Source organism: Esox lucius, chromosome 9, assembly GCF_011004845.1.
Source record: "Esox lucius isolate fEsoLuc1 chromosome 9, fEsoLuc1.pri, whole genome shotgun sequence".
NCBI lineage: Eukaryota > Metazoa > Chordata > Actinopteri > Esociformes > Esocidae > Esox > Esox lucius.
The window spans coordinates 16909342-16925027 of NC_047577.1; the positions used below are offsets into that span (position 1 = coordinate 16909342).

The following is a 15686-nucleotide window of genomic DNA, read 5'->3' on the forward strand; positions in this document are numbered from 1 at the left end:
CTTTCCAATCTTACACAATCATTTTTTCATTTTCCCCTAAAATACATCCCTCGTGCTATGACCCTTTACTAGATATTTTAACCTTTCCAGTCATACCATCCTTTCTTACTTTGCATTAAATAATATTGTCTTTTCCATAGATTGACCAGTGACCTGGAATGATCTGATTATACTTTTGAACTGAACATGCATTTCCATAAGCAATTTGCTTGCACGAAAGCATTTTACCATGTATACTAGTTATGCCTTTAACAAGCATCATATCGGTCTTTTCTATTAAAATTTGTTTGCCTATTAATACATTTGAGTTTAGCCATATTATTTGCTATAAGTTGTAACTAACTCTGTATGGATTCATTTAAAAAGGTCAATGTCTTAAACAAAGTTCCATTATCTATCCATTTAAAATGACACATTTTAATCTGTATCATGGCAAAGAGCCCCCTTTAAACTTTGGATGAGCCTCTATTTTTTGCCTGCTTGAAAACCATTTTGGATTTCACTAGGGAGTTGGTCAAGGCAACTTTACCATAAATAGTGCAGTCCTAACATTACTAGAGATGTCATCTGCAAACTCTTTTGGTATGTGTATACCAAGGACATCCACTTCACCATCAGCCCATTTGACCGGAAAACCACGTGGCATTTTGAAGCCTGTACCTTTTAATGATCCAATATGTAATATAGTGCACTTATCATAATTGGGTTTTAGTCCAGAGAGATTGGAAAAGTTGCTGGGAATAGGTATGACATTGGTTTAAGATAAAAATGATCTTCAATTATCTTCCAGATATGGGCTGTGGGATACATAAAGAGAGTATAAAAAAATAACCAAATCAAAATGAAAGTAGCCTTCACTACCTGGTTCAGAGAAGAATATTGTTTTGTCTATGTGAGAATAACCTCTGGCATTGACACGGCCTATTCAAGAGAATTTGCAATCTTCTGATAAGCTCACTTTAATGCAAAATCCTGAGGTAATACATAAAGTAAATATGCCTTTAAGACAAAAACTCAGTTCCCTTCATCCATCAGTTAGAAAGGTCACACTATGAAACATTTTCAAACCAGTAATCAGGCTAAAATGTTCTGAGCCTCTAATTTCAAGCCTATAGAAATGTTAAGAAAATACACAGCATTATTCATTACATTGAACAGGTGGAACATTCACAGACTGACTCTAATCTTGATTTTATTTATTGAGACATGGCTTCATAAATCTTTTATTTCTGCCTTTAATTTTCCTTGATATCCATATTCTGGAGGGATCAGGGAGAGTGCAGTGGATTGCATTTTATACTTTGCCAATTGATACTTTACCACCATCTGAAGGCCATTCTGAATTTGGAATATTAAGTGGCAAAAGAAAATGAGTAAAAAATTATCTAATAAATCACAGACCATTTCAACCTGACTCAATTAATAAAAGAGCCAACTAGAGTAACTAATCTAGTATTCGCTAGCAGATCTCAGCAAATAAAAAAGTTCCTTAACGTACTAACTGGTGTTACAGACCACAATGCTACATTAGTAGTTAGAGAACACAAGTTGATAAACAAGTCATTAAATATCATACGGCACAGTAATCTGAACTGATCCTGGAAAGTAAACAGAATAAGTATGATGCATCTGAAAGTCAAAGTACCTGCCCAGAACTGTTACGCAATGAAGACAACGCGTCTGAATGAAGCCCATTTCTATCAGCTATTGACAAAGAAACTCCAAAAGCAAGCCAAGATGTGAAACCTCTCTACCACAGCTCAATGACGACCTCTGGCTCCAAATGAGAAAATGGGATCTTGCCTTGACTCAAAGGAAATATTTAGAAACTGTCTTGAAATAACGGTTAAGCAGACTTCATTTCTGGCCTGCTTTAAAAATGATTTTCCTCTTTCGTGGCTATGATTGAACCATGACATCTATAGTCTAGTGGCAGTCTTGTTTTATTTGGGACGGCCTAGAAGCTGTTTTAAAATTCACATGTTCCTGTATCACGCAGAAGCAGCATTACGTCAAATACATGCAGAACTTTTATTGTGCGAACTTGTATTTTGAAAGGTTATTCCAAGTTGTTGTTTCATGTTGTTGGCTTATTGTACTGTTACAAATTCTCACTGATCTTCCAGTACTTGTAATGGTGTTGCTTATATGGTGTAACATAGTTGTGCATTAGGCTTACCTTATTCAGAAACATTTTTTTATATGGTGGAGTGGTTTGGGATTTTTATTCTCTGGATGAACTACATTTTTAAAGTGACTGGAAGATGAACATGGATGGTTGGGAAATTCGAGGGGAGTGCAGCATGCAAACTAACTTGTTTTGCTTTGTTTTTCCTAGGTTGTAGTACTCAGCCAATAAACCTTCTTGGTTACAGTTGTGTTATCCCTGGTCATTATCCATCATAGTGGTTTTACACCATGGACCTAAAAAAGGAAATCAGCAAAGGCTGAAACAAATCAGCTTTCATTGTGTATTTTGCACAGATCAAGTTACACAAAGTATGGAAATGGTTGTGGCAGCACATTCATTATTAGAAGGTCTGAATGCACAAATATGCACAGAGCATGCAACACCTTTTTTATGTTTTGGAGTGTTGTAGTGACAGATCCATACACAAAATATATTTAATTTCCTCAAATAGGTGGTCAACATATAAAAAGTGTTGTAATTTCTGAACTGAGAATCTACTGTTTACTTCAACCTCAGTAGCTGTTTAATTTCAAATCCAAGTGTTTGCAGTTTAAAAATAAAATGAGACAAAACAATGGATAATATCCCAATAATTAGGGAGACTACTGTAAATGTAACACAAAAGATGAATCACTTTGAAATATGTTTAATGGGTAAATATGATACATCGGTTGATTTACATAGTTTGGAAAAAATTGCTACACAAAATTCACATCTTGAGAAATTAACAATACTTAATTTAAACATTTAAAAATAAACAGATGTAAATGAATCGTGTAGATAGACAGGACACATGGCTCGATCTGGACCAATTCCAGGAGTGGAAACCCCTTAGATTTACGATCGACCCTGGGAGTCTGACATCTTCATCCACCCTAAAAATAGTCACTAGTAACAGATGAAGCTGAGCCTCTCCTGGCAGTCCCGGTTCTCCCACAGTCCCGTCAGTCCAATTGCCCCACAGCGGAGGTTCCAGGCTGGGCAAAGATGCGCTCCACCCTGGGGCCAGCCCTCATACTCCAGGGGATCCCCATTCACCCACAGCCAGCTGTCAGCCAGGTAAACCAGGCCGGTCCACAGGTAGGACGTGGTGGTCTGGGCCTCCGTGCTCTCCGCCTGGGCCTGAAGTAGCTCCGTAGCGGACAGCAGGCTGGCCAGGTCCGTGTGCTGCTCCCTGCAGTACTCCAAAGCCCCCTCCCACGTCTTGCTCTCTGTCACCACAATCAGCTGGACGCAGAAAAAGGGACACGTATTCAGTGGCGACATGTCATACCATAGGTTCCATGCAATCGCAACGACAACATTCCCAACTCCGTTGCTTGGTTGGTCCCACCCCCAGGTTCCAATGTAGGTAGTGTACCCGCCTCCAGACCACTTCCAGCCTGTTAGGTTGGTCGGGTCTCTGTGCATACCGAACCAGGTGAGGACTTCAATCCGTCCACCTGCTGCCATATTAAGCTGTGTCTCTTCCCACACGCTGCCAACGGATGACAGGTCAGTGTAATGTTGTTGACAGTACTGCTGAGCGTCCATCCATATTTTCCGATAATTAACATAGATGTGCTTCCCGGCGCCTGGAAGATTTGGTTTACTTACCACAATTACCCTCAGCACACCGGAGACGAGGAGCGCTGTTAAGATGGCGTTGTCCATGGCCTGGCCACAGTGAGGCACCAGGAGTTGAAGTGTGTCTTTTAGGCCGTTGCTGCACCGTCTGATGGTCTGACTGAATTCGAGAAGTCATTTTGTAGAGACTTGAACCAATAGCAGAGACTTCCTATTGGTTTCTTTCTGGAGCTGTGGAAACAAGGAATGCAAATCCGACACACAAATAGTTTTTTCAAACACCAAGGAATAGTCCACACGCACAACTTTGAATATGAAGGCAAAGTTGTTTGCCTTGTCTCTGACCCTCAAACAAATTATTTTCCACATGAGAGTTTGATGGTAGAAGGCGGGTGGACGAAGCTTAGGCCTGTGCAAATAAGACAACCGACTTTGAATGAGGAGTCAATTGTTTGTTTAGGTGACTTGACATCTGGGAACCCACTGAACTCACGTCATCCACCATCACACAAAGTGTGGGGAATAGGGAGTGATTGTAGGGAACACTTGATTCAAACTTCCACACATTTTATGACCTGTAGCACTTGTAGCAGCTGAAAACATTCCAGTTCATGGATTTGCATTCTGCAACTGAGAATGGAGGGGGTGTGGAGGGGGAAAAACCAATGTGCAGTGTGTGAATGTGAGTACATCGCAACCGCTTTTCTTCCCCCAGATGTATTTAATGTTGTCTTACTTAAATTACTAATGTGGCCCAAGTGCCTAATGGGGATTATTTAAATTTACAAAATGAAATATAAATCCTTACCTCTCTGAACTTTATGATGTACCTCACAGCCACACAGCCCAATTGTTCCTTCTGGTGATGCTTTTCTATGAATCAATGGAGGTAAGGATATCTGTTTCAGTACACGCCTCAAAGCACTTGCAGGGATCTAGCTGCTGACTCTACCCTTTGCTATTTGGACATTCTAGTAGCTTCCATCTGCAGTACCATTTTAGCTCTAAAAAAAAGTTGAATTATTATTCATTTTGACCATGTTGGATTTGTGTTTACTGTTTTAAATTAATTTGTGCTGTCGAGTTGGTAGTTAAAAGTGACCCCAACACGGTGGAGAAGAACAGCAGGATATGTCCGCCAACCAAGTTCACATATTATGGAACCCAGGAGGTGGCCATCAGGAGGCCGCAGAGCACAATTCAGGGCTTAATGAACCAATCAGACGACATATTTTCTGGGATGTTAGACAGGAAGTGTGCCTCACAGGAGCTGCCGGCACCAAGGCAACCTACGTTGATTATAGTGGAGAGTCCAGCAGGAGACCTATAATAGGTTGGTACACAATGAAACCTCATCATTAAGTGCTGTAATATTATTAGAGAAGGCTAGATGATGAAAGGTGCATTCAGGGATCTAAAGCACTCCACCAAATGTTGCAGATTGTAAAATATTCAAAATGGGGGATAGAGAATTGTCTGATGAGCAAGGCTTTTACAGCAACTGGCTCAAAAGATTCCACCAAAAGTCAATTTCGCTTCCCACGTGCATGAATGAGCCTTTGCCACCCCTGACCCTGTCGCCGGTTCACCTCACAAGGTGACCGGGATCCTCCCACAAGGGCTGCAGTTTGAGAGATGCTCTGACCCAGTCGTCTGAGCCATCCGTCTAAGCCATCCTCATGCTTGCCCATTTCTCCTGCTTCTAACACATCAACTTTGAGGACAGATTATCAGTGTTATTCACTTCACCTGTCAGTGGTCATAATGTTATGGTTGATTGGTGTGTAATGATGTCTCTTCATTTGCATGCTTTGAATGAAATTCCATAGAAACAAATCATTTTGTACCCAAACATTTGAGTGAGTATTCAACTTGAAAATAATTCTAAATACACCTGGTCCAGGCAATAAGACACACTACAATGCTTATGTTGATGAATTTGAATCTATATTTTTAGTTTTGTTGCATGCAAAATAAGCAACCAGGGACTAAACCAATAACTTTACTAGAAATATCCTGTCCAAATAATACTGGTACCCTAAAATGGAAGGTTTATCCAATAAAGAGGAAAGAATTGTTCTTAGTTCGTTTCTCTTATGTTTGGATGCTTCTTGGGTTTCTTCTTTGACCAGAAGGCTTTCAGGCAGCTGAACTTTTGGTTCTGAAATAGAGACAGAGACATCCACTCACAAGGCCATCACCATTCTCAGCCTACATTCATGCGTGGTTGACTAACAAACCTTTCTATCTATAGAACATGAGTCAATGTATGTACCTTTTTATTCACTGCTTCCATTTTTTCCAGAGCTTCCTGCAGACAGAGAGACGCTGTATTCTTATTCTGAAGCTTACACCTTAGACTACTTTGAAAACTTCAGGTAAGGGATTGACTCAATATTTGACCTGTTTCAAAAAAGTTATATTCTACTACAACCATACATAAGTCAGTCTATGAAATATAAATAAATGTCCTAACCATTTCTTGAGCTTCCTGCAGCTGGCTTATTTTCATCATGATGTCCTCAAGGAACATTTCCTGCATCTGCTTCATATTCTGGATGGTCTGAATGAGAAACTCAGACTCCTCCATCTGCTTGCTCTCCTTTTCCATCCATCCCTTCTGTGCCTCTCTCAACCTCTCCAGCTCTTCTTTCTCTACCAGCCTTTTCTCCATGTGGAGGGCAGACTGGGACTTGAGGTCGGCAATAACTCTAATAGTCTGGGCCTCCTCCTTTTTCCAGTCCTCCATTGTCTGGTTGAGAGCTGTAATGACATTGTCTTTGTCTTGCACCATGTCCATTGCCTGCTGGAGCTTTTTACCCTGCTGTGCGTTTGTGATCTCATGTCGTTCGTTCAGGTCGTTCATAGCCTTGCTCATCTTCTCGACTTCGGCCCGCCTGTAACGGATTATTAGGATGAGGTTGTTTCTTTCATGGTCCATTTTCCGCTGATGGGCTTTCCACCTCAAGTTTCTAATCATGTCAGCGTGGACGTGTTCAATGTCAAAAGCCTTGAGGGTTTCCTGACTGGCCGTTATCCTCCTCTCCAGGTCTTCTTTCTCTTTGATTTGCTCTTTGTTTTTATTCTGGAGAGCATTTATGAGTTCCTGGCCGGCCATCTCTCTCTCCTCTGCCTTTCTGACCCTCCTCTCAAGTTCTGTCTTCTCCTCCATCCAGCTCTCCTCAGATATGGTGATGTCCTGCAGGTCCTGATTGACCTTGGTCATTTTGTCTTGATGGTTGAGTTTCAAGAGATTTTCTATCTCTGTCTGCATTTCTGCTTTGGCCTGTAGGGACTTCTGAAGCTCTGACTGACTGGCAACCAACATTTCTTCTTTGGCCTTGATGGTCTCCTGAAGCTTAGAATGACAAGTCTTCCAAATTTCTTCTTTGGCGTGGAAGGTTTTCTGGAGAGCATTGATCTGTCTTTGACTGGCCACATCTTTCTCATCTGCCTTCCTCAGCCTTCTCTCCAATTCTACCTTCTCCTGCCAGAAATTTAAAAAATCTTGTTTTTTAGCTCTGTACGAGGGGACATAGTAAAGCACAACATCCTGTTTTCTTCTCTTGATCTCCATCTTTTTTGTCCACTTCCATTTCCTGGCCTTGTAGCGGTCAAGGCTGTTTTGGAGTGTGTACATCTCTTTGTCCATTTCTTTAGACAAAGCCATAGAACACTCCTCCTCCCCACTGGTCTTCTCAGCATTTGTTCTTCTGGGGTTCTCCATTCTTTACTGTAAAATAAAAAATAATAATATATTAATACATTTTATTCAGCTGATTTATAAATTATAACTTGGTGTGTCACAATGATGGAAACATTGTGGTGTTAGGCCCATTGCCATGAAAACCATATCTGTGACCTTCTAACGTTAACAAAACCCTGTATATGGGGGGCCCGTTGCTGTCCCTGTCCTTGTCCACCTGGTCATACTTCTGACCTAGTCTAAAATCAAATACACTCTGGATTTATCCCAGATAAATTTATTAATTATTCCAATTGGACTCTTAATATCTGACCCGGCACAGCCAGAAGAGGACTGGTCACCCCTCTGAGCCGGGGTCCTCTCTAGGTTTCTTCCTAAAATTCGACCTTCTTAGGGAGTTTTTCCTAGCCACTGAAATTCAACACTACTGTTGTTTGCTCCTTGGGGTTTAAGGCCAGGTGTCTCTGTAAAGCACTTTGTGACAACTGCTGTTGTAAAAAAGGGCTCTATAAATAAATTTGATTGATTGATTGGTATACCAATTTAACTTGAATTCTAAGCCTAAGTGAAATATTACATTATTTGCCTTAGCCTAATTGCGCAGATTTTAAACCGCCTTCCGTTTTATTAAAGTAGTAGGTTTAAATGCTTTCATTCGAGCCTGCGATAATACTAACTGTAGTATTGAGTAAAAATGTAACAGTCCACGGAATAGGCTGCATTATAAGTGGTATTTTCTAAATAGGGGAGACCAGGCATTGTTGTAAAACAGGTCAGTTGTAACACTTCCAATTTCTCCAATCAGAAACAAGTTACAGATCACCTGATTCACTCTGCACATGCTCAATTTAGTCCTTATTTCACATGTGAAGAAGTAGCAACCTGTGACAAAAACTAACATTTTGGAAGGGAAAGACTAACCATGGGCACCATTTTGGAGAGAGCAGCAGATGATGTTAACACTAGAACCATCCAGCCTTTCAGACAAACTATCAGCCAGAGTTGAACACTGTTTTTCGTCATTAGCATACGAATCAGCCCTATTAGCATGCACATTCTCTACCGCAGCATCACCTTTCAGCCAGAGCATCGGTTCATCTCCTGGGTCGTCATCAAATTATATAGAATAGTCTAAAAAATAATGAATTACAGAATTTGTTTGTTTTAAATGGTAAAAATGTATAAAAAATAAATATATATATATATATATATATATATATATATATATATATATACACATATATACACATGGTAAAAATTTATAAAAAATAAATATATATATATATATATATATATATATATATATATATATATATATATATATATATATACACATATATACACATGGTAAAAATTTATAAAAAATAAATATATATATATATATATATATATATATATATATATATATATATATATATATATATATATACACACACGCAGTATCTCACAAAAGTGAATACACCCCTCACATTTTTGTAAATATTTGATTATATCTCTTCCTGTGACAACACTGAAGTAATGACACTTTGCATTGTAGCAATGTAGTAAGTGTACAGCTTGTATAACAGTGTAAATTTGCTGTCTCCTCAAAATAACTTAACACACACCCATTAATGTCTAAACTGCTGGCAACAAAAGTGAGTACACCCCTAAGTGAAAATGTCCAAATTGGGCCCAATTAGCCATTTTTCCTCCCCGGTGTCATGTGACAGGTTCTCAGGTTGAATGGGGAGCAGTTAAATTTGGTGTCATCGCTCTCACACGCCCTCATACTGGTCACTGGAAGTTAAACATGGCACCACATGGCAAATAACTCTTTGAGGATCTGAAACAAAGAATTGTTGCTCTACATAAAGATGGCCCAGGCTATAAGAAGAATGCCAAGACCCTGAAACTGAGCTGCAGCACGGTGGCCAAGACCATACAGCAGTTTAACAGGACACGTTCCACTCAGAACAGGTCTTGCCATGGTTGATCAAAGAAGTTGAGTGCACGTGCTTAGCGTCATATCCAGAGGTTGTCTTTGGGAAATAGACGTATAAGTGCTGCCAGCATTGCTGCAGAGGTTGAAGGGGTTGGGGGTCAGCCTGTCAGTGCTCAGACCATACACCAAATTGGTCATCCCAGAAGGAATCCTCTTCTAAAGATAATGCACAAGAAAGGCTGCAAATAGTCTGCTGAAGACAAACAGACTAAAGACATAGATTACTGGAACCATGTCCTGTGGTCTGATGAAACCAAGATAAACTTATTTGGTTCAGATGGTGTCAAGCATGTGTGGTGGCAACAAGGTGATGAGTACAAAGACAAGTGTGTCTTGCCTACAGTCAAGCATGGTGGTGGGAGTGTCATGGTCTGGGGCTGCATGAGTTCTGCCGGCACTGGGGAGCTACAGTTCATTGAGGGAACCATGAATGCCAACATGTACTATGACATACTGACGCAGAGCATGATCCCCTCCCTTCGGAGACTGGGCCGCAGGGCGGTATTCCAACATGATAACGACCCCAAACACATCTCTTAACGACCACTGCCTTGCTAAAGAATCTGAGGGTAAAGGTGATGGACTGGCCAAGCATGTCTCCAGACCTAAACTTTATTGAGCATCTGTGGGGCATCCTCAAACGAAAGGTGGAGGAGCGCATGGTCTCTAACATCCACCAGCTCTGTGATGTTGTCATGGAGGAGTGGAAGAGGACTCAAATGGCAACCTGTCAAGCTCTGGTGAACTCCATGCTCCAAGAGGGTAAGGCAGTGCTGGAAAATAATGGTGGCCACACAAAATATTGACACTTTGCTCTCAATTTGGACATTTTCACTTAAGGGTGTACTCACTTTTGTTGCCAGCGGTTTCGACATTAATGGTTGTGTTTTGTGTTATTTTTAGGGGACAGCAAATGTTCACTGTTATACAAGCTGTACACTCACTACTTTACATTGTGGCAAAGTGTCATTTCTTCAATGTTGTCACATGAAAAGATAGAATGAAATATTTCCAAAAATGTGAGGGGTGTACTCACTTTTGTGAGATACTGTATGTATATTTATCCCATGGGATTCAGATTATAGAAAGGTACATTAAAATGCATACACATACAGATATAAACCCACATGTATACATATAAATACCTATGTACATAGAAGAAAAGAAAAAAACCTACCATATATTTTTTATACATATATACACATACATACATACACATACACAATGATAAACAACAAGAGTAACCTGTAATCTGTTCAATTGGTTGTAGGCTATTGGTAAAGAATGTCTGGGATTTCATTTCTTGAAATATTTAGATTTACATTTGGGTGTTACAAATGTCCCCGGTCTCCCCTACACTTTAAAAGACTGACCAGCCTTTTACTTCTAAAACACTGACAGCGTCAGTGACATAGGTCTGTGAGATGTCCATGGTGCAGATTTTGATTCGTAGGCCTTTGTTACTAACCGCTGTGCTATACTTCTGTGCCCGCAGTCAGGCTACGTTGTTTAGGGATGAACCGATCAGATACTGGCATTACAAATTTGTCACATAGTGGACAATAATACGGACTGTGTATAGGCCACAGCCAAGTCTGTAATGAGCCTAAGCCACGAAATTAACACTAACAATGTGACGTTAATAAGTGAGTTGTTGATAACGGGAAAACATTCGGGATTTCCAATAATGTTTGGAATTACTTCACTAAGGGATATTCGCAAAAAATCCGAAATACGATTATACGAGGTTCGATCCGATATCCTAGATGCATGGCAATGGATAGAATCAAACACCACAGACATTCTTCTTGTGAGGGGACGCAAAATTACTTTGTGAAGTCGAGCAGGGGAATATATCTAAGGGAATATATAGGCTAATTATTTGCGTAATTTGGAGATTTGCATAGTGCGTACTTGTTTCAACGTTTTCAATTAGAGATGGCTTTTTGGAGAAAAAAAATCGGAACTGTATAGCATAAGGACTGGAGGACGAAGGGGTTCATTTGGGATTAACAGGGATTTGCATTAAATGAGTCGACTCCTCAAATCCCAGGGCTCCCTTGTAAAAGAGATTTGATTATCTCAATGGGACATCCCCTGGTAAAATAAAGGATAAATAAAAAAAATAATAATAATAAAAATAGGCTATAATAAAGTTAGCTTTTAGAAGTGTAGTAGTAGAATGGCAGTAGGCCATTTCTTCCCCAGTGGCATCGTACTACTGCACCTAACTCCATCTAAGTAGGCTACAAATCTTAACGATAACGCGAATAAATAGCCTTGTTAGCTATGTTACGTTTCCCGGGGCTTTTTGCAGTTAGTGCGTGCGGGCGTTGGGTTTTGACGTGGAGAAGTAGGGGGAGCTTTTAAATAAAAGTTAATAAAAAATAGCGATTATCACGCACAAAAACAACCCTGTCATTTATTTTCTAACTTATAATAGGCCTTCTCTATATGTCTTTTTTTATTGGCCTAGATTGGCCTTGGTTAGGGAGAGTGCATGAACGACAGCGAAAACGTTTTACACTTGACCATAAAAAACTAATATTGGTAATTTTGCTTTATGAGATCGGTATATAAATGCTTTTTAATAGGAGATATTTTGATCATGTAGCCTACATGAGAAACAATGCTTTTACACACCCGGACATTTTCTTATCATCAAGCGCATCTCCTGGGAAGCAGTTTCATGACATTAGGCTACCTTATTTCAAACCGCAGCCTACATGATTATGTTTGATGATGTTGGTGGACTTCTCAGCAGAACTTTGCCCTTGCGTTGGAAAAAATACTCTTCATTTTGCATTCCTAACTTTCTAAAAATGCGCACTGCATTGGTAATGCATGATGGGGCGGTATTAACACTCACTGTGAAATAAGTATTTATTTGTTTTTGGATAGCATTATATGAGGTGTAGTGTGAAGTGAAGTGCGATCGTGACCAGTTAAGGTCCCAACCCGCCGGACTCCGTAGAGTCAAGACAGAGTCGACTGCAGGTTCACACAATCACAATCAAAAGTGGTATTGGTGAATCCGTAGTTGACAATGATATTGCTACCAACTGAATAAAAGCTATAGGCTATAAGACAACGTACCAATATTCATTCGTCACGACCTATGAGGCCTCGTCAGCTTACACTTGCGCGTCTCCGTAGCAGTCGCGTGGCTCTTCGAGGGAGATCGATGGGTTATTTGTTTTTCCAGAGACGTAAGCCGTATTTTAATTAAGATGTCCAAACAATAAAACCGTACTTCACCGATGTGTATAATACAGTGACAGCTCCTGACAATAAGTGTGTTGTGTTCAATAATTATAACAATGGTAAGTGTTCACTTAAGAACCTTGCTTTTCATTATGACGTTCATCTGCCATGATGAACAAACGTTCCTATGAAGGTACTTACAGGTTGAATTTGAAATAGAAAACTAAAATCAAAGCGTATACATCAATCCCCCTTTACAGTATGTTGAAGGCTGTATCATAGAACCTAAGACACTTTTTAAACGGGCCGTAGACCTTTCATTGTTTTCACATTCTCTGTTACCCACCGTGGGAAATCCGCCGAGCGCGAGCAGCAAAGTACGGTAGTCTTTCGTTAACCACACTCGATAGGATCGGAGCGCAGGTGCTTTGCTTGAACCAGGCACTTTTCATGTTAGACCAACAGGTGTGTGTGTGTTCACCCATATGAGTGTATGTCTGCACTAGTAGGTCCGTTTGTTTGCCTCCACCCTGGTTTAGTTCACATAAACTTGAAAAAGCTTCCCAGCAAAAATCAATTTAACCAATGATTAATAGATAGATTCAAGGGGGCTGATGTCATCCTTCTGTCTGTGTCTGTAAATGAAGGCTGATGGAAAGGTTTCTAACCACTTTTTTAATTCTGCATTTGTACATGTGAATGGAACAGGAGAAATGCAAGCACCCTGTCCCTGACCTTTGACCTCCTTTTTTGATGCAGCATTTGTATCCACCACAACCAAGCTTTGATATTTCGTCCACAGTCCTTCAATTGGTTGATATTTTCCTGGGCTTTTCCATATTATTTTATATTTAAGCCTTGCTTAGTTCAGTGCCAAGATCAGAACCAGCAAGCTCTACACCAGGGCTGCCCAACCCTGTTCCTGGAGATCTGCTCTCCTGTAGGTTTTCTCTCCAACTCTAATTTAGCACACCTGATTTTAATCATTAACAAGATGAATAGCTAAAACAGGTTAGTCACGAATTGAGTTGGAGAGAAAACCTACAGGACAGTAGATCTCCATGAACATGGATGGGCAGCCCTGCGCACAAGATACATGCGCCGCCTTCCTCACCCCCCCCAACCCACACACTCACGCACACACACACGCAGAACTTTGATTGAAATGTGTCAGGGAGAGCGATCACCTGACACTTTTCCCCATGCCTCCATTGTCGATCGTGTTCCTCCACAGGTTGATACAGCCTGACACCTGGCCACTTTGGACCTTCTCATGAATCTTTTATCAGTCCTGTGGAGTGAAGAACTACCAGGAGTTTCCATTCCTTCCAGACCTTGACGTTGCCACCCAGTACAATGTCGTTTTTTTTTTCTCCTCGTGTGACCGGAACACGTTATAAAGGCAATGTCCTTGACATACTGTAGGTAGGCTACCTGTCAATCCACCATTTCCGATCACAATAGTAAGTGTAAAACTCCACATTTCAATCAACCATTTTCCCCATGGGGACGTGAAACCTCGCAGCCAATACACTGACTAGCCTATTATTAGTCCGTCAGTTCATTTTGAAAATTGCTCTCTGATTTGATCGGGTCAAATAAAGTGGCTGGGGAACTGTGAATGCTGCAACTCGCCGTGTTGCAGCGTAATGTTGCATGTGATCATGTTTTGTCTAGCGATGGAGACCAGCCAATTAAGCAGGGGGTAGGGGCCGGTGGTCTGTGAGCGGGACTCCCAGGTGCCTTTGCACAGCACCATCCTTGCCGTATAATAGACCGTCCAATTAAACAGCAGTCTGCGGTAGAGGACGGCAATCTGTGACAGGGTCTCCCCGGTGCACTTCCACAGCACCATCCCTGCCATATAATAGACCAGCTCTTGGGCTGCCCACGCTCTCTTTACAAGGGATTTTCTTCTCTCTCTCCCTCAAGTGATGAAGGGATGTCAGATTATGTTTATTCCCTGTAGATACAGGATGTGTTCCGTGTCTAGTGTTACTATTTATTAGTATATCGTGGATGTCGGATTGAGCAGGATCCCCGGAAGACCCTGAATCTCACACCAGCCAGTGCTACTGAATCTCACACCAGCCAGTGCTACTGAATCTCACACCAGCCAGTGCTGCTGCCATTCTTGAGACATTGAAATGCAATCACCAGGATCAGGAAACACTTTTTCAGGAAGGTGGTATTACTGACGATGCTCTTTGTGTGTCTTGTGTTACTTATTGAGTATTGTCGGTTCACAACCCGGTCAGGCAGACATTCCACTCCGTCAGCCCTTCAGAGGGAAAATCCAATTTATTTTTTCTGTCTTTATTGACCAATAGCAGTTAGTAACACCCACTGGAGTAAGTAGCTACCAAAGGGTTCTATTGGCTGTGCTGATGTAGGGAGTTCTGTATCGCTCTGCCTGTTGTGTTTGGCCAGTGTTATTAGGCTGTTTGACTGTGGTGTTTAAGCACATTATAATTACCTTGTCCCTCAATCTGGGCTAACATCATAACATACCTGTGACCACCACCATGGACAATGCCCACTCAACTGGCCTCGGGGAAGGAAAGCCAAATTAAATTCCCACACTAATTAAGGAGGGGTGAGTTAAAAAAACAAACAAGTGGAGCAAACCAAACATGGAAACACACAAGTTTCAGTCTTGTATTCTTTTAACAAGTGGTGGAAAATAATCTAAGTCATTGCTGTCTGTGCGTTTCATTGAAGCACCGCGACAGAAGCTATTCTGTCCGTCCCTGCCCAGATGAAAGACGTCTGCACTAACGAGATGACCAGTTCAGATGAAACACATGCTGACAAACCGGGTCGATTCCAAACAGTGCCAGCCTAAATTAGGTTGTCTGAATCAAATCATAATGTTGAAATCGGGTGAAAATGTCTTCGGCACAACAGTTCCAATGTATGTCTCGGAAGAATTTTTGTGTGTAACGCCGTTCTTTATACGATACCTTACCACATAATTTTTAACCTCCAATCCACAGTGATATTTATAAGATATTCCTGGGGATATTCTCCCTATT

At 40.9% G+C, this 15686-nt stretch overlaps 2 protein-coding genes across 5 annotated transcripts; both read right to left on the bottom strand.

The window, feature by feature from the left end:
- Nucleotides 1-2994: 2994 nt before the first annotated feature.
- LOC109616079 (macrophage mannose receptor 1-like) lies at nucleotides 2995-4599 on the bottom strand. Its single transcript, XM_020049499.2, has 3 exons — nucleotides 4566-4599; nucleotides 3788-3988; nucleotides 2995-3418 (listed from the first exon to the last, which is right to left on the bottom strand). Exons 2-3 carry the CDS (start codon nucleotides 3842-3844, stop codon nucleotides 3080-3082), a joined length of 396 nt encoding a protein of 131 aa, XP_019905058.1. The 5' UTR covers nucleotides 3845-3988; nucleotides 4566-4599; the 3' UTR covers nucleotides 2995-3079.
- LOC105021639 (tropomyosin) lies at nucleotides 4588-14716 on the bottom strand. 4 transcript variants are annotated; one of them, XM_020049496.2, is made up of 5 exons: nucleotides 12998-14716; nucleotides 6234-7490; nucleotides 6033-6068; nucleotides 5795-5918; nucleotides 4588-4630 (listed from the first exon to the last, which is right to left on the bottom strand). In XM_020049496.2, the coding sequence occupies exons 2-4, from the start codon at nucleotides 7482-7484 to the stop codon at nucleotides 5838-5840; spliced, it is 1368 nt and encodes a 455-aa protein (XP_019905055.2). In that variant the 5' UTR covers nucleotides 7485-7490; nucleotides 12998-14716; the 3' UTR covers nucleotides 4588-4630; nucleotides 5795-5837. The 4 variants fall into 4 exon arrangements, with proteins under 4 accessions (XP_019905055.2, XP_019905054.2, XP_019905056.2 ...); XM_020049495.2 differs by lacking the exon at nucleotides 4588-4630 and having other exon boundaries at nucleotides 5725-5918; XM_020049497.2 differs by lacking the exons at nucleotides 4588-4630; nucleotides 12998-14716 and adding an exon at nucleotides 12544-12628 and having other exon boundaries at nucleotides 5725-5918.
- Between the last annotated feature and the right edge of the window lie 970 nt (nucleotides 14717-15686).